Source organism: Centruroides sculpturatus, unplaced genomic scaffold, assembly GCF_000671375.1.
Source record: "Centruroides sculpturatus isolate CEXI.00-Female unplaced genomic scaffold, Cexi_2.0 scaffold753, whole genome shotgun sequence".
In the NCBI taxonomy this organism is placed as follows: Eukaryota; Metazoa; Arthropoda; class Arachnida; order Scorpiones; family Buthidae; genus Centruroides; species Centruroides sculpturatus.
Window position 1 is genome coordinate 378,946 of NW_019384876.1, and position 18,781 is coordinate 397,726.

Here is an 18,781-nt window from a genome sequence, read left to right on the forward strand (position 1 = left end):
GTTGTCCTGAAATAAAAATAAATATTTTGTTTAGAGAAATATATATTAAAATATTAAGAAGATATAAAAATATTTATTAATTTTGAAAAGTTTTAAAAATTAAAAAACATTTTACTCAAATAATTATTTAAGAAATTCATTAAAATTGTTTATATTAAGTAGTAAGAAATCCTGATTTTAAGCGAAAGACTTTTGTTTAAAAATATATAATTTAATTTTCCTGGACATAAATTAAATTGAATATTGTAGAATGTATTTTATGAGTCATAAAAGGAAGTGTTATTTATTAGTTTGAAGGTCAGTGGACCATTTAAACAATCTACACTCTTCATCTTCCATCAAACTTTTGATAATGATCCTTTAAATAACAAAATATCATATTAAGTGCTCCCTAAATAACCGTTTCATCAACTCATTTTGTTAAACTACGTCGTCTCTTAATATTTTAATGGATATCTTACAATAGAAACTCCCTAAGTTTGTAATATATTTAAAAAAAACAATTGTTTAAATCTTTAAATTATAAAAATATTTTAAAAAATTAATCTGTAATAGAACTTAAATAATAAAGGTTAATATATTTATTATTGATTAAAGGATAATATTCAATGATCAAATTTTAATGTGTAAGCTTTACGATTATCTAAAATAGGAAAGATAAATATAGGATTTGAACCCACGTCTTAGAATAATAAAATGAAGTAAGTTCGGATCCAGCAAAACTACAAAAATAATTTTCTGTCTGTGTATTTTTAGATAGACGTGTAATCAATGGCGGATGAGTTGGGCCCGAAAGAGAGGGGGACCCTGCTTTTCGGGATCCAACAAACGGTAGGTCCCTGTTGAATAGAATGAAGTGATAAGGAACGAAGTAATGGGAGCCTTATTAAAGCTGAGCCTTGTGCCCGGATGGTAGTTAATCCGCTACTATGTGTAGTTTAAACACAGGAAATTTCTAAATTGTATATATAAGTGATATAATGTACGTTCGAAAAATTGTGAAATTAATTAAAAAACTCACCTTCTTCAACAGAATACAGATCCACTAAATTTGGGTCTATCCTCCAACCGAAACTGGATCTCTTTCCCCACATTCCAGTTAATTTATTCCATCCATTTTTCTTATCCGCAGGAGTTTCTGTATCTCTCTTACCCCAGACTCCTTGCAAATTATTCCAACCTCTTTTACCCCACATTCCTTGGAGGTTATTCCAATTTCTTTTTCCCCAAACATTTTGAAGATTATTCCAATTTCTTTTTCCCCACACTCCTTGAAGATTATTCCATCCTCTCTTTCCCCAAACTCCTTGTAAGTTGTTCCATCCTCTTTTGCCCCACATTCCGGACAGTTCGTTCCATCCTCTTTTATCTACATTACCGTTTTCTACCCTATTAATAGCTGCTTCCAGTGCAGATTGAGAATCGCTATTCTCTGCACAAACTAAAGCCGCAATATAGAGAAATGTGATGGAAGAGAGCATGCATACTGTAACATGCTGCATATTGATGTACCCTACAACAGAAAGAGAAAAACAGCATAATTGATATTATTCGATTAAATTTTCAGAAGTATTTTAATAATTTAACATTATAAAAAATACAAAATATACAATCTCTTCGAGAAGGGAGACCTTTGGACAGTAAAATTACATGTCTAGAAAATATTATTTTATCTCTTGTACTTGATAGCAGATAGAGAAAAGATAATATTTAATGAATCAAAAATAAAGTTTCGGTCAATAAACGTTATTTTATTTTAATTTTAATATTTAAAGTCTGTCAGAAAAGTTACTTTAGTGTGTTAATTAAATTTAAAACTTTTCTCGAGATTAAAATATAGAATTAATAATAATAAATACTGTATGCCTCTGACATTGTTTTCTTTAATTATATTAAAAACTTATTATTTTATGTCCAAATTTTATTTTATTTTAATAAATAATTTGTATTTATTAATTATAAAAATGTTTTTCTCATTTAAAATTTCACTAATTAGTAAATTCAAATTATATTTTTAGAATAAAATTTCATTTATATTATAGAAAAAATTGAAAATATAAATAAATAAATAAATAAATAAAAAAANACCATCTATATATTTATAATATTAAAAGTGAAAGAATTTCTTATATTGAATTGAATTTTTAACATTTTTTTTTAAATTAAATTATAAAATATATGAATTTAATCGAAATTCTTGAAATAAAATAAACAATTATTTGTTTTCTAAACTTTAATAAATATTTAAGTATAAAAAATAAAAATTATAAATTTTATTTAGAAGTTGTAAGGATGACGAATACGTTATCGAAAAGTCAGAATTAAATAAAAATAAAAGTAAAAATTCAAATTTCAGAATATAAAATGATTTTTTATTAGATTTTGTTGTCTTTAAATCGAATTGAAAAATTGTAAAAATTTGCTTTAAAATTTAAATTTGTAGTTCAATACATAAACTGTAGCGTGTAATACTGATATTATATATCGTTTTTGTCAGCTTCTATGCATTCTTAACACGATATTTTCATAAACATGATAATTTATAAATCTAAATTATGTATTTTTCCATGATAAATAATAAACAATATATATATTTGAATTTACAATAAGGAAAATTCATTCCAGTTGATCAGATATTGGCATCAAAACAGAGTTAGAATCATCGTAACCAACAATTATTCAGAAAATTCGATTTAAAATTACAATTTATGGAAATTTTTAAGGATTAATTTATTAAAAATTCTTCTGATTTTTAATTCTTTCGGTTATATTATTATAGATTATAGAAATAAACGCGAAAACACAGTTTCATTACTTTTTCTACGTGTTTTTATTGGGGATTGCATTGTTGAGATAAGACTATCTGTCAAAGGGAGGACTTTCTATGGGAAACTTCTCCTATTCAGTTGTTAGACATGTGAAGAAAACCCCGGAAAAGTGCACGTGGTGAGAGTGAGCTCGTGATCAAATGCCACTGAGCCACTGGTTTTTATTGTGGATATCTTGTTTCATTTGTTTTGTTAATGGGGCTTGTATTATTTGTTTTTGCCTTATAACCTAAACAAAGAATACTTTGAGTAAATAATAAAATTTTTCTGATGAAATCAACTGTTTATTACTTTTTACTGTTAAAATAAAATAACAAATGTGCAGTGCACGAATATATACTATTATTATGTTTAAAAATCGATTATATATTAACTAGCAGGTGGGCCCGGCGTTGCTCGGGCAAAAGTAACGATAACTAAGATAAAGAACCTTACCCGTTTTCACAGAATGCAAGAATTGGGTCCCCTTAGAGAATTTTTAGATGGGTCTAAAAATATGTTCGATTTCCCGCAAAAACGAAAAAATCTGCATCTGTGTCTTGCTCGTCGCTTTCTCTTAACAATTCCATTGTTACGTAGCATTTCCATTGTTGACACTTCCATTGTTACTTAAAACATTTATTGTTACTTAGCACTTCCATTGTTACTTAGCACTTCCATTGTTACTTAACACTTCCATTGTTGATGGAAGTGTTAAGCCTTAATCCTGTCTCTCTACCCCGTGGGGAGGAATTTCGAAAAATCCCTTCTTATTGTGCGTTCTCCTAATGTACCCTAACTGTGTACCAAATGCCAACTTTCAACTCCTAACCGTTTGGGCTCGTATCCATAATGTATATAGAAGTTTTAATCCTGTCTCTCTCCCCCCGGGGGAAATTTCGAAAAATCCCTTCTTAGTGTGCGTTTTCATGACGTACCCTATCTGTGTACCAAATTTCAACTTTCAACTCCTAACCGTTTGGGCTCTGCGCTTATTATTATTATTATTATTATTATCATCAACCCGTCTCGATTATATATTAGATTTATTTAAATAAAAGTTAAGCAAAAATTCGGCACACATTTGCTTAAATAAATGCTGTATAATCTATCTGATAAATATGTAAAATTGATTTAAGTATTGGCTAAAAGTGATTATTATTTTTTTAATAGAATAATCATTAATATTTTTTAAAATTTATATAGTAGAACCTCAAATAACGTACATCTCTAAAAGACGGCCATTTTTTAGAAACTTTGTTTTAAATGCGTACAAAATAACCTCTAAACAACGTCCACCTCAGAACAACTACCATTTTTAGGTTTCAATCAGTGGTCTGTATTAAGAAGTTTATATTTTTCAACGTTTAATGTGACAATTTTAAAAAATAAATACAAAAACATGATATAGGCCCTATTTGTGTAAAATATGTTACATTTGTTAAATCACTCGAGTCAATTAAAATTAATTATTAATATTCTAAAAAAAAATATTCGTTTTTGTTATTAAAATAATTTAATTAATGAGTATAAAAGCTTTTATAAATAATAACTTCATTAAGTAAATATTTAATTTATTTTTCCTTTTACAGAATTACAAATAATGTAAATCCTTATCTTTGCTATTCTTTACATTAAATAAAAAGATTTAATATAAAGTTTTTATACTAAAATGAATGTAAGAAGTTGATAGAAAGTTAAAGATCACAATATAATTTTTCTGTTCTTTATAAATAGAAAAAGAACTAATTAAATTTGTTTCTTTACTTGTAATTTTAATTGAAATATTCATAAAAGAGAATTTCATTCTTAATGAATCAAAGTAAACGATAGTGATTTCTTGATTTCTTACTTTCGACTGTAATTTTAAAATACCCGAACTTGAATAATGCTATACTTAATACAAAAAAGAACATTAATTTAAATTTTAAATTCTAATTAATTAATTTAAATTTAATATAAGAATAAATTAAGCTAATCGAACAAGTATCATAACAGAAAATTCCCTTAATGTTTGATGCATTGCACCTTAATTTAAGGTGATCCGAAACCTATCTACCAAACTTCTTTACAGTTATTTAAACTTCAAAGACTGATGTGCAAATCTGAATCCTTGAAACATCTTTTATGGCGTTATATCGAGGGAAGATTGTATCAAACCCAAATATTTTGGAGAGGTTCATCTATTGTATATGAAATATTCACTACTTCGAGCCACGTTATCTTGCTAAAGTTTGGATAAAATTCAAGATTAAAATTGAAGCTGAACATATTGAACACGACTTTATATAAACGGCTTCAAAACATGATGTGAGTGAGGCTTATTGTATACCTCATCCATTAAATATGATACCACCAAAATCTTAAATCATATAAATAGGTAAGATAAAATATTTATCTTCATCATCATCATCTTTAAAATTATGTATAATTTACAATAACAAAATAATTAAAAAATTCAATCAATTTAATTTTTTAAAAGTATGCTGCAGTGTTATTTATTTAACGTAATAATGTAAAAACAATTTAAAGAAAATGAAGATCAATAGAAATTTAAGTGATAATGTGATCATTGTATTTCTGTTAAACAAGAACTAAAAGAGAGAGTGGGAAAAAACCAATTTCAGTGTAATGATGTAGAAATCTCTAAACTGCAATTAAATTTGATGGGTGGTTTCCAGTTTCAACATTTGTTTGAAGTAGAGAGTAGATACGAGACGAGAGTGCATCAAAGATTAATAGAAACAAGAAAAAATAAATATTCGTATTTACATTAAAATTGCTGTAAATTTATCTACATAAAAATATGTTACAGCTATTAAGTATCATTTTTTATTATTTCAAAATTAGTATTAAACACGTAAACAGAAAAGAAGTGCAGTTAAACTTTACTACGTAATCGATAATTTGTGTTTCTTGACACGAAACATCTAGTAATATATTAACATTAACTAACATCTTTTTGACATTATCGCAATTTGAGAAGAGAAAAATTAGAAGAAGAAAATATGATAAATATATATAGAAGTTACAAATTTAAATACTTTTTTTAACAATTTTAATAAAAATAATTATTAAAATATAAGCTGGAATATTTTATTTGGCTTTAGAGATTAGAAATTTTACATTGTTGTAACTCTAGTAAACTTTTATATATGGAAAATTCAAGTTATAGGATCAATTGTTAAGAATTTTGGCTGAAATTTTATGTTATAGTTTTTGACTGATGAAAAATCTTAATGGGGACGAAGCTTGAAAATGGCTAAGTTTTTTGCTAATCATTCGAATATATGGGAGTTGTATATAAAGGGTGATAGAAAAAGTCCTCCCCTGCTTATTTCGCAGGGCAATCATTGTAGATAGAATTACCTTTATTACTTTTTAATGCATTCCTAAATAAATCGGAACAGATCGTCAAATGTGACAGGTAAATGCTTTCCTGTTTAATATAAAGGAGTAGGAGTGCATCGCTGCATAACACGGAGGTGATTGAATGTGCGGCTCAACACCTTGGGAGGTAGCATACTTTCTAAGGTATATACAGACAAAGTGTGTTCATTTTGCCAGTTTTCAATTCGGAAAACTACGGCAAGCGTTAAGCTTTTGACGTCACATCGTGCACGTTTTTTGTCCTATTTTTATACAAGTGATCAATTGCTATTTATTATTTTTAATTAAGCATTTCTCTTATGAATTATTCAAGGATTGAAATGTAAGTAACTGTTCTTACTTTTTTTTCAAATTTTTCATATAAAATCGAAAATTATTATTACATTTAGACCAAATTAGATTACAAGTATCGAGTGTGTTGTTGCGTATGCAACAATAGTTCGATATACAAAAACTGGGAAAAATTAAAATAAAATTAAAAAAACTGTTAATATTTAGTTGTTTTAATAAATAAGCATTAGTTTATTGATTCTAATTAGTAAATATTGAGTAGGGCGCGATGTGGCGCTTAGCAACGGGGAATGCGACTGGCGCGGGGGAGAGCGTCAGTCAATTTTTAAATTTTAACCTAAACCTACAATTATATTTTAATATCTGAACTGATATTCGAGATATTAAAAAGCAAAGGATTGGTTTGTTGAGCAGATAGGTGTTTTTATTAGTTACCAGTCGCGACTTCTCTTCAGGTAACGAATTTCAAACAATATTATAAATATATAATATATATACATATTTAAAATATGTAAATAATTTGCAATACTACTATTTTCAAAAGCAGGAACTATTTGCTGTAATTTAAATCGATTTATCGTGAGTCAATTCTAGTTTAAATAGGAGGTCTCTGTCTAGTTTGTATTTTAAATCGACTTCCGGTAGTACTTCCGGGTAGCGCGATAACGTCATACACTATCATCCACTACGTCGAACGAGCACACCTTGTCAAAGAAAAATAAAAAATCATAACTTCTATATCGATTCAAAGGGGTTTGCATTGCAATCATCCTTTAAAAGTTTATAAATTTAATATTTATACATTGTCAACACAAAAATATTTTTACAATTATAAAATCTGGGCTCTTCCGCTAGTTCAAAATATAATTCTTATTGAATTCGCTTGAAGTTTTTTTGATCATAAGAAATCTGAAACAAAGATCTCGATCTTATCTGAAATCTGAAACAAAGATCTTATGGCAGTTTCTTGATTTCCTTATTACATAAAATAAATATACTCAAAGGAATAATATTATTACACAATAAACAATGCAAATTGTACTTTTAGGCCTACGTATTTATAGCTAAGAATGGGGCATCTACATAGGTGCAAATATATGAGAGGAATAAGTAGAGGCATATAATTAGGGGCATATACTCCCTACACCCTCCACTACAATAAAAAATACAGAGTATAAGGCATATATCATCATATATTCTGTGTTATTTACTTATATAAATCTCATATACCCTTTAGTTACAGGACTTAAAAACGTATATAGTTTGTATTGTGGAAATATTCTCGAAGTAAGAACCAAATTTCAAATAATTAAACCATCTTCATTCTTACAGTAATTGCATATTTTATTCTTTCTAATGCCAATTTTAATCGTCGAAAAAATACGTACAAAATCCCTATACCGTCTGCTAAATTTACGACCATAACCTTGATTATAACTTTTTCCTTCTAATATTAATTATTAAAAAAACAAAAACAAAGAACATATTTGTCTCCCGAACAGCTTATATGATTAAATCAATAATTATCAATGTATAATCTTGATGCAGGTTTAATATCAAAGATTATGTAGGTCTCTATATAGTGTATCATTTCCAGAATATATATACTGTATATCATGCACTAACTAGAATAGCTTATAGGATTCGGATTCTATAAGCTATTGTATTTCATTCAAGTCCATCTAAATTACTACAATATAATTTAAATGAGATTTAATTTCATCCTAAGAATTTATTTTAAATGTAGTTGTTCATAGACTAATTAATAAATTATTCATATTTTTCTATCTGTTTCGTGCCTATTTCTTTCGATAGGTGCGTGATTCATGAACAAGAATTTATACTTTATAATAAAGTTAACATGGCTAAATTATCCTTATAAATTACACAGATTTTTGTAAATTATCACTAATAAAAAGGTAATTAAATTTAAATTTATTATCAAATTATGTAATAGTAATTTAATAAGAATTTTGAGAAAGAATTTCAATTTTTCACACTTACATCTGTTTATATTTTAAAAAATGATTACAGTATATTATAAACTACTAAATTCTCCCCAAATATGTCTATGGTAATGAATTGTTTACTTTAGCATATTCGTCTTATATTTGTAAATTTATGTAATTTTACAATTGTTCATAATTAAATAAAAGACACACGAAGATGTACTGTACTTATTATGATAGTATTGATCTATTAAGCTCTAAGAATTGATATATAAATGTGATAAAAGAATAAAACTTTAACTTTCTTCCATAGGTTTTATTTAACAAATAAGTAAATTCCATAATAATAATTATTTTATAAATTTATTCGCTTCATTAATAATTAAAGAAAATTTTTATCAATTAAGTAATAATAAAATCAAAATAAATAGTAATTAATTAATAAACATTTTAGAAATAATTAAATATAAAATATGTAGACGAAAACTAATTTACAAACTAAGATTAATTATAGTTTTAAATAAATAAACTTATTTAAATAAGTTAAGAACAAACAAGTATCGAACCTAAACGAATTTATTTATAGAGTAGATAAATAAGTTTCATAAAAGTTATGCAAATTTGTTCAATATCGGGGACAAAAAGAAAAAAAAATTTCATTTATAATTAACGACTTTATTCAAAGTTGTGAAACCATTTTCTCCTTATGTAGTCCCATGTGTAAATTGTTGAAAACCATATTTTATATTCAATCAGTCTAGAAGACTGTCACTGAAGAGAGTCATTGCAACAGCTTATCAGGAACACCATCTATCACACTAACTAATCCATCAACGACAACCATCTACTACGAGTAGTAGCTGTTCAACTCCATTGTTGATCCACCAGCAAGACAGACAGCAGGAAAGAAAATTAGGTCGATTTTTCTACAATGGACACAATGTTTGACGGTCCATGTCCCAACAACTAAACCGTGCTTCTTCTTTCCAACTCTTTAATGTTAGGATAAATGTAATTAAGGGCATTAACTGATGAATAAATGTACTACGGAGTCAATTGTTTAAGCTGACAAAATACTTTCGCACCATTAACCTTATTTAAAAGAAACTTGAAGAGCTACAGAAGTTTATATTATATATAAGATTTTTAATTATATTTCCTTCGAACACTTAAAACACTTCGCTTCTTAAAGGAAAAATAATTGATAACACTTAGTTTGCTATTTACTAAAGCAGAGTTCCGAGTAATTTATATTTTAGATTTTTAATTTTATATATTTAATTAAAACTTATGCATTAAGTTTTTTTAGTAATTAATTTTAATATAATAAAATAAATGTTCTCGTACAAAGTAATAGTTACAAAAATAAAATCTGACAACGTTGTTACTGGACTTTCTCGGTATTCTTTATTTGTTTTCATCCTTAATAATTGCTACCATTATCTTTAAGTCTTCATGTTGGTTCGGAAGATATTAAGGGGTGAGCCATATCTCCGGAACCAACGGTCCGATTTACCTGAAAATTTTTGAAAATATTTCCCCACAACACACAAATCTTTTTGTAAAATTTCAGAAATTTTTGAGAAAATGCACAGAAGTTATTAGGCTTCAAATTGGGTGAGCAAAATCATGCCCCTCACACACTAACATTATACAATAAATACAAAAAGTGGGTGTAGTGTTTTCTGTATCATACATACAGAAAACACTACACCCACTTTTTGTATTTCTGGACGTTTCAAGATCCTGTGAGTCCAATAATTAAAGATATTGGATCTTTTTTGACCGATCGCTATACTTTCCCTCTATTATATATAACAGCCATGAAAATAAAAATGACTTTAATTCTAGAAACTAATGGTTAAACAATGCTGTATATTAAGGAAGATTATGTTCTTTATGTAAATATACAATGGATAAATAAAGGAAAATATTAGAGAGAATTTTCATTCTCTTCTTATATTATTTATATATGTTGGCATATGGTTTCCTAACTCTGTGTATATCTATCAATAACATTGTTTGGTTATTTTATCAAATATCCCTCGAGATAAGTACTACATACGCAAAATTTAATCTAGCAATACATATTCAAATATACGCCCATTCTACATCTTTCCACACGCTTCTAAATATATATTTAAGTATATTAAAAAGTAAAAGGATTTGGAATTTATAAAAATAATTCGAATTCTTATTAAAGAAGAGTTTATAATATTGTCAAATTGAATTTATAAATATTAAATTTCTAAACGAATTACGTTATTAGCTTTTCGTAGAAAACGAGGATAATACTTAATAAAATTGACTTTTAGTTTTTAAAAGCAAGAAAATTTCTCAAATTTAATCGAATTTATCAATAATAAATAACGTTTATGTAATATGTTTTATATGTTTATTTAACACTTATTATAGGCTATTATTTATTATTCGATTGTTTATTACTTTTCGTACAAAAAATTCGAAAAGTGATAATGATTTTTTACGTAAAATTTATATAAAAATACATTACCTATTCTAATAATATATATAAGTTTTGCCTATACTTTGGATATTTTCTATGTAATGTCCTATACAGGTTGTCCCATAAGTCAGGAAATATGGGTGTAATGTTTACTCAGTACAATACTTACCTATAACTCAGTTCCAGACTTTAGGGGACATTTTTATGTTGTAGANGGTACAAACATTATTACTACGTCTTATATATAAAAAGAAAAATACACCGTCCAAAAATCAGAACTTATTTAGAAAAAAAAGTGTATATTTTAAAAAGTTTTCCAATAAAAATAACTTTATAAATTGATTTTTATTATATTTATTCTATATTTTTTATATGCAGTAGAACCTGTCCAAAACGAAACCAGCCTAAACGGTAAAATTTCTTAGGAACACAGCGATTTTGTGTTTAAAAAAAAAACCTGTTCAAAACGAAATAAATATTCGGTGCAATACGAGTCTGGTTTACACAGGTTATACTGTATTTATTGTTATTCATATATATTTTATTGTTATTATATTATTTATAAAGTGTTTTTATTAACTTGATTTTATTATATTTTATTCTATATTTTTTAGATTTTAACAGGGAAGAATTTAAATTTAAGTTAAACAAGTTACAGTTAGGGCCTCGATTTAGGAGGCCTCACACTTTAATATTTGTTATTATTTAGCGTATGGGTGGAGAAGTGCCACTTAAATATATTTGAAAGTTTAGGCTCTGAATTTAAGTAGTTTAACATGTTATAATTATTAAAATAAATTATAATAATACATTATTTTTAATAATTATCCTGTAAAAATTATCTTAATTAATAGCCTCTCTATTAATTTAATAATAATAATACTTAATGAGCATTTATTTTTAACTATCCACAATTATGATTTAAATGAGTAAAAGTATATCAAGTTTTATGAAGTGTTAATGAATTTAATTTATTGCGACGTGATAATGTAGAAGTTTATTTTAAAGATATTCTTATTAAGGAATAATCATCATTATTTATTATATTAGAAATAATTTTATAGACAATTATTATATTTCATCAATTTTTTTAATAAATTAAGACACGGATATTGTATTAATGTAATTAACTAATCGTATTATTATTATTACTATTTAATAGACTAAATTACTTAATTAGTATTATATATATTATGATTAAATGAAAAGAAACCGTATGTTTTAATAATTATCTAATTAACTTATTTATCGTTAAAATGTTTATACAAAATTAATTAATATTATACTTTGATATTTACAGTTAAAAATATTAATAAATTATCAAAAACTAGAGTGGCGTTATATCCGATTTATATCCGAGAACAGAGTTATTTAAGGAAAGCGCTTTATAGAGGTTAATCTCCATAAAGCGCTTTCCTAAATACTATTTCGAACTCGTGTTTAAACTTCGTTATTACGTATAATTTTTCTGTCTGAGTTTCAGTTCAGCGCCACACATCCATAAACGTACGAATTTTAAAGTCGAAACGGCGCTATATCGAGGTTTGATTGTATATAAATAAAAATTTTAATAAATTCTATACATTTATTTTTATTTATAAAAAAATAGAGGTAGAGGCATGTTGAATTTACCTAAGGGAAACAATTTCTTTTGTGAAATATCTAACTAACTTTCTATTAAAACGTATGATCGTTATTTCGAATTTTTGTAAAGAACATGAAAGAGGTCGGTTGACAGAATCTTAGTCAAACAAGTAAAGTCAAACATCATAAGAAAAAAGCAGTCACTATGAGAGGAATATTATCTTTTATTTTTTTTATTTTTTTATTTTTTTAAAGACCCTCATGTATATAAACGAAACAAGATCTGCTTGAAATACGTTACAAACCCTTATTGTCTTTGATATAAAAACATTCTACAGTATTTTAAATTCTGAAAAAAAGTATTATAAATTTGTCAAGAAAAAAAATATAATATAAATAAATTGTATCGCTTATTTTCAGATGTGAAAATATAAATCTGAATATCTTTTAAGCTTATAAAAATAAATAAATAAATAAATATATTTATATGTATATACACTACTTTTATTGATTTACTTGAAAGTTTTCTGCTGTTTATTGAAGAATTACTGAGGCAGAATTCTTAATTTAATAATATAAAACCTTTAAACTTTGTAACATAAACTTATATACAATTCTTGAAATTTTTTTGTGTGAAAAAAATAAATAAAATTATTTACATAAAATATCAAAGTAGAAAAATTTTAAAATTTCAGATTAAGAAACATTTTTCCTCTCAAAATATTTCATATAATAAATATGAGTATATAAAAAAAAACTTATTTAATTTCTTGTGTGTGATTTAAATAAGCAGAAAAATAAAATAAAATTTTCCTAAATGTTTTATTAAGTCCTTCCCTTATATAACGACCCTCGATTCCGCATATGACGATTCCCAATGTAACTTATATAGGACTCCAGACATAGAAGTAAACAAAATTAGCATTAAATGTATTACAGTAATAACAGTAAATGTATTGATTATTTATTATTTTTAAGGCTGCTTTAATTTATTTTCTGTTACATGTGCTGCACGACCTTCGATGTAACGAACATAAGCCACTAATGAATAACGCCTTACAGGAAATTATATCGAGGATGGACATTAAGCATACTGTATGTATTAAAAATCATTTTAATAAAGAAAAAATTAATTCCACTAAATTTTATACTTTTATACTACATTTTCTGACGTTGGCATAGTATAAATTTATTACCCTCTTTTAACAACACATTTATTGCAACAAAGTACATCATTATCATCGTTATTTATCAATAAAATACTGGAATAATTCTTACAAACCTCGATATAGCATTGTCCAAAATAACGTCACCTTCTTAAAGCGCCAATGAATATTTATTGTAGAAATTTCAGTATCTGTGAGGGTGAATACATTGTCATCATTTTTAAAATAGATAAATAGAAGTTAATATTACAAATCGTAAAACTTAATTTAAATATTTACATTCATTAAAATGTTTGAAATTCCATTCTTTAACGGGTAAAATAATAAATGTTTCGACTTACAAGAGCATGTACCATAGCATATATACAAGAACATATAACCACAGCAAGAAAATCCATAGCAAGAGCCATATCATTACACACTATGGGTTCGAATTAGATTCAACCCATAATTTGCCATAAGTAATACGTATCGGGGTATGGTTTCCATTCATAACCCACGCTAACAGATTCTCTAAATCATTATTACCAGACTATATTAAGAAAACATTCGAATATTTAATTCAAATTCTACATTACAATAAATCTAGATTGACCTTATTTTTAAAATTAAAATAATATTTTATTCCCATTTTTGTAGCTTATTAATATAAATTTATAGCATTGGAATATCATTAATAATGTTCGAAACAGAAACTATAAGATGAAACTTTCATTTAATAAAATTCATCGTTGGTATAAGATAAAATGAGGAGATTTACATGCGGAAGTAAATAAAGACCAAGTTATTTGATATTTTAAAGAAAGTCGTTTCATCTACGTAAGTCACCATATTGAAAGATAATCCTTCTAAGCAGACTGAATGCTGCTGTTAATCTTTTGCTATTCTTATATACAATACCTTTATACTATCTAACTTTGTATTATCCAACCCGTCCTTGAAAATTGCAATAAAAATTTAATGATTGAACAGAGTTTTACCTTACTTACACTTGCATTTTATGAAATACATTTTCGTAATATTTGCATATCCGTTAGCGTAAAAATAAAAAAGAATAATAAAATTTTTTATCTAGAAATAAAAACCGTAAAAATCGTAAAAAACATTTATTTAAAAAATTATTTTAAAACCGTTTACAGAAAGGACTATCGGGTATCTTAAATCTTTATATTCTTCGTTTCCTTGCCTTAGGATAACTTATAAATTGGTTATTTTTATATATATATTTGACCACAAATGCCTTGGGGTATTATATAGAATATGGTACAAACATTATTACTACGTCTTATATATAAAAAGAAAAATACACCGTCCAAAAATCAGAACTTATTTAGAAAAAAAAGTGTATATTTTAAAAAGTTTTCCAATAAAAATAACTTTATAAATTGATTTTTATTATATTTATTCTATATTTTTTATATGCAGTAGAACCTGTCCAAAACGAAACCAGCCTAAACGGTAAAATTTCTTAGGAACACAGCGATTTTGTGTTTAAAAAAAAAACCTGTTCAAAACGAAATAAATATTCGGTGCAATACGAGTCTGGTTTACACAGGTTATACTGTATTTATTGTTATTCATATATATTTTATTGTTATTATATTATTTATAAAGTGTTTTTATTAACTTGATTTTATTATATTTTATTCTATATTTTTTAGATTTTAACAGGGAAGAATTTAAATTTAAGTTAAACAAGTTACAGTTAGGGCCTCGATTTAGGAGGCCTCACACTTTAATATTTGTTATTATTTAGCGTATGGGTGGAGAAGTGCCACTTAAATATATTTGAAAGTTTAGGCTCTGAATTTAAGTAGTTTAACATGTTATAATTATTAAAATAAATTATAATAATACATTATTTTTAATAATTATCCTGTAAAAATTATCTTAATTAATAGCCTCTCTATTAATTTAATAATAATAATACTTAATGAGCATTTATTTTTAACTATCCACAATTATGATTTAAATGAGTAAAAGTATATCAAGTTTTATGAAGTGTTAATGAATTTAATTTATTGCGACGTGATAATGTAGAAGTTTATTTTAAAGATATTCTTATTAAGGAATAATCATCATTATTTATTATATTAGAAATAATTTTATAGACAATTATTATATTTCATCAATTTTTTTAATAAATTAAGACACGGATATTGTATTAATGTAATTAACTAATCGTATTATTATTATTACTATTTAATAGACTAAATTACTTAATTAGTATTATATATATTATGATTAAATGAAAAGAAACCGTATGTTTTAATAATTATCTAATTAACTTATTTATCGTTAAAATGTTTATACAAAATTAATTAATATTATACTTTGATATTTACAGTTAAAAATATTAATAAATTATCAAAAACTAGAGTGGCGTTATATCCGATTTATATCCGAGAACAGAGTTATTTAAGGAAAGCGCTTTATAGAGGTTAATCTCCATAAAGCGCTTTCCTAAATACTATTTCGAACTCGTGTTTAAACTTCGTTATTACGTATAATTTTTCTGTCTGAGTTTCAGTTCAGCGCCACACATCCATAAACGTACGAATTTTAAAGTCGAAACGGCGCTATATCGAGGTTTGATTGTATATAAATAAAAATTTTAATAAATTCTATACATTTATTTTTATTTATAAAAAAATAGAGGTAGAGGCATGTTGAATTTACCTAAGGGAAACAATTTCTTTTGTGAAATATCTAACTAACTTTCTATTAAAACGTATGATCGTTATTTCGAATTTTTGTAAAGAACATGAAAGAGGTCGGTTGACAGAATCTTAGTCAAACAAGTAAAGTCAAACATCATAAGAAAAAAGCAGTCACTATGAGAGGAATATTATCTTTTATTTTTTTTATTTTTTTATTTTTTTAAAGACCCTCATGTATATAAACGAAACAAGATCTGCTTGAAATACGTTACAAACCCTTATTGTCTTTGATATAAAAACATTCTACAGTATTTTAAATTCTGAAAAAAAGTATTATAAATTTGTCAAGAAAAAAAATATAATATAAATAAATTGTATCGCTGATTTTCAGATGTGAAAATATAAATCTGAATATCTTTTAAGCTTATAAAAATAAATAAATAAATAAATATATTTATATGTATATACACTACTTTTATTGATTTACTTGAAAGTTTTCTGCTGTTTATTGAAGAATTACTGAGGCAGAATTCTTAATTTAATAATATAAAACCTTTAAACTTTGTAACATAAACTTATATACAATTCTTGAAATTTTTTTGTGTGAAAAAAATAAATAAAATTATTTACATAAAATATCAAAGTAGAAAAATTTTAAAATTTCAGATTAAGAAACATTTTTCCTCTCAAAATATTTCATATAATAAATATGAGTATATAAAAAAAAACTTATTTAATTTCTTGTGTGTGATTTAAATAAGCAGAAAAATAAAATAAAATTTTCCTAAATGTTTTATTAAGTCCTTCCCTTATATAACGACCCTCGATTCCGCATATGACGATTCCCAATGTAACTTATATAGGACTCCAGACATAGAAGTAAACAAAATTAGCATTAAATGTATTACAGTAATAACAGTAAATGTATTGATTATTTATTATTTTTAAGGCTGCTTTAATTTATTTTCTGTTACATGTGCTGCACGACCTTCGATGTAACGAACATAAGCCACTAATGAATAACGCCTTACAGGAAATTATATCGAGGATGGACATTAAGCATACTGTATGTATTAAAAATCATTTTAATAAAGAAAAAATTAATTCCACTAAATTTTATACTTTTATACTACATTTTCTGACGTTGGCATAGTATAAATTTATTACCCTCTTTTAACAACACATTTATTGCAACAAAGTACATCATTATCATCGTTATTTATCAATAAAATACTGGAATAATTCTTACAAACCTCGATATAGCATTGTCCAAAATAACGTCACCTTCTTAAAGCGCCAATGAATATTTATTGTAGAAATTTCAGTATCTGTGAGGGTGAATACATTGTCATCACCAAATTACATGACTCAAACTAAAACTCAGTATGTGTGAACACCTTAACAATACACGCAATTCTTATTGCTTGAAATAAGTTTAGCGAGTGGCACTCGATTTAGCATCAGTTTCGGAGCCAAGCATATGATAATGCTAAATCGAGGTTTTACCGTTGAAAATAAAAAGAATTCCTGGCAATTTTCTTCAATTGAACGATTTAATTAAATAATCGGGTTCATAGATTAACTAAAAACATGCAAATAAATAAATAATCAATTTAATGCTTTTAATTTATGATTTAATCCTTTCCGATAATTGCAAATTCCGTAGAGCTTTCCTTAAGTAATTTTATTTTCAATTAAATCTTTAATAAAACTATAATACTGTAGATAAATCTTTACTAATTAATATCTAACTGATTACTACAGAAATTTTCGTTAAAATTAACTGTAATTAACCCGAACTTAATTAAATCAACCGATTTTTTTAATGAGCGTGAGTTCGATTTAGGCCACCGCTTGTTTGCCATTGTCTGAAATTGACACTAAATCGAGTGTGGCGCCAAACTGAAGTTCATACGCAGTAATGCTGTCTACCACCAGTGTCACGTGAATAAGTGTTAAGAATGTCGTTTGCAGCGCAAAATCGAGTAGTAATTTACAGCTGTTGAAGAATTCTCTATTTAATTAATATTATTTTGTGAAGATCTGTTTACGAGTATCATTGGAGCTTTACGAGTTGGCGCGAGGGTTATGACGGCACTATATCGAGGTCTGACTATGATTTAATTAATTTAGTTTTTAAACTTTTAGGAGGAAAATTAATAAAACACCACGATGAGAATGAAAAAAGGCCCTTTAGTGCCCACAGGACTCTAAAGAGCCCCTTTTCCCATACTCATCATGAGTCCAGACAGGCTTACAAAGAAGAGTGAGAGATGGGGCCCGACACATTCGTGACACGAAAAATTCCTGGGTAGGTCTGGCCCTGACTCTAACGTGGATCCCCAGAGCAGCAAGCAACTTAGCTTGCTCCTCCGTCACAAAGGGGCGATCAGAGCCATTTGATTTGGGCCTCAAATTTGAGGGCACTAAAAACATTTGTTACAAATTATTCATAAATTTGTCAAATTTA

At 26.1% G+C, this 18,781-nt stretch overlaps 1 protein-coding gene across 2 annotated transcripts in view; it reads right to left on the minus strand.

Annotated features, from left to right (window-relative positions):
- Positions 1-18,781, minus strand: part of LOC111630963 (prothoracicostatic peptide-like) — a 46,453-nt gene that overhangs the window by 6,991 nt on the left and 20,681 nt on the right. For both annotated transcript variants that reach the window (XM_023375131.1, XM_023375130.1), the window contains exon 2: positions 1,022-1,513. In XM_023375131.1, the coding sequence (XP_023230899.1) occupies positions 1,022-1,502 (481 nt within the window). In that variant the 5' untranslated portion in view covers positions 1,503-1,513. The remainder of the gene's footprint in view (positions 1-1,021; positions 1,514-18,781) is intronic.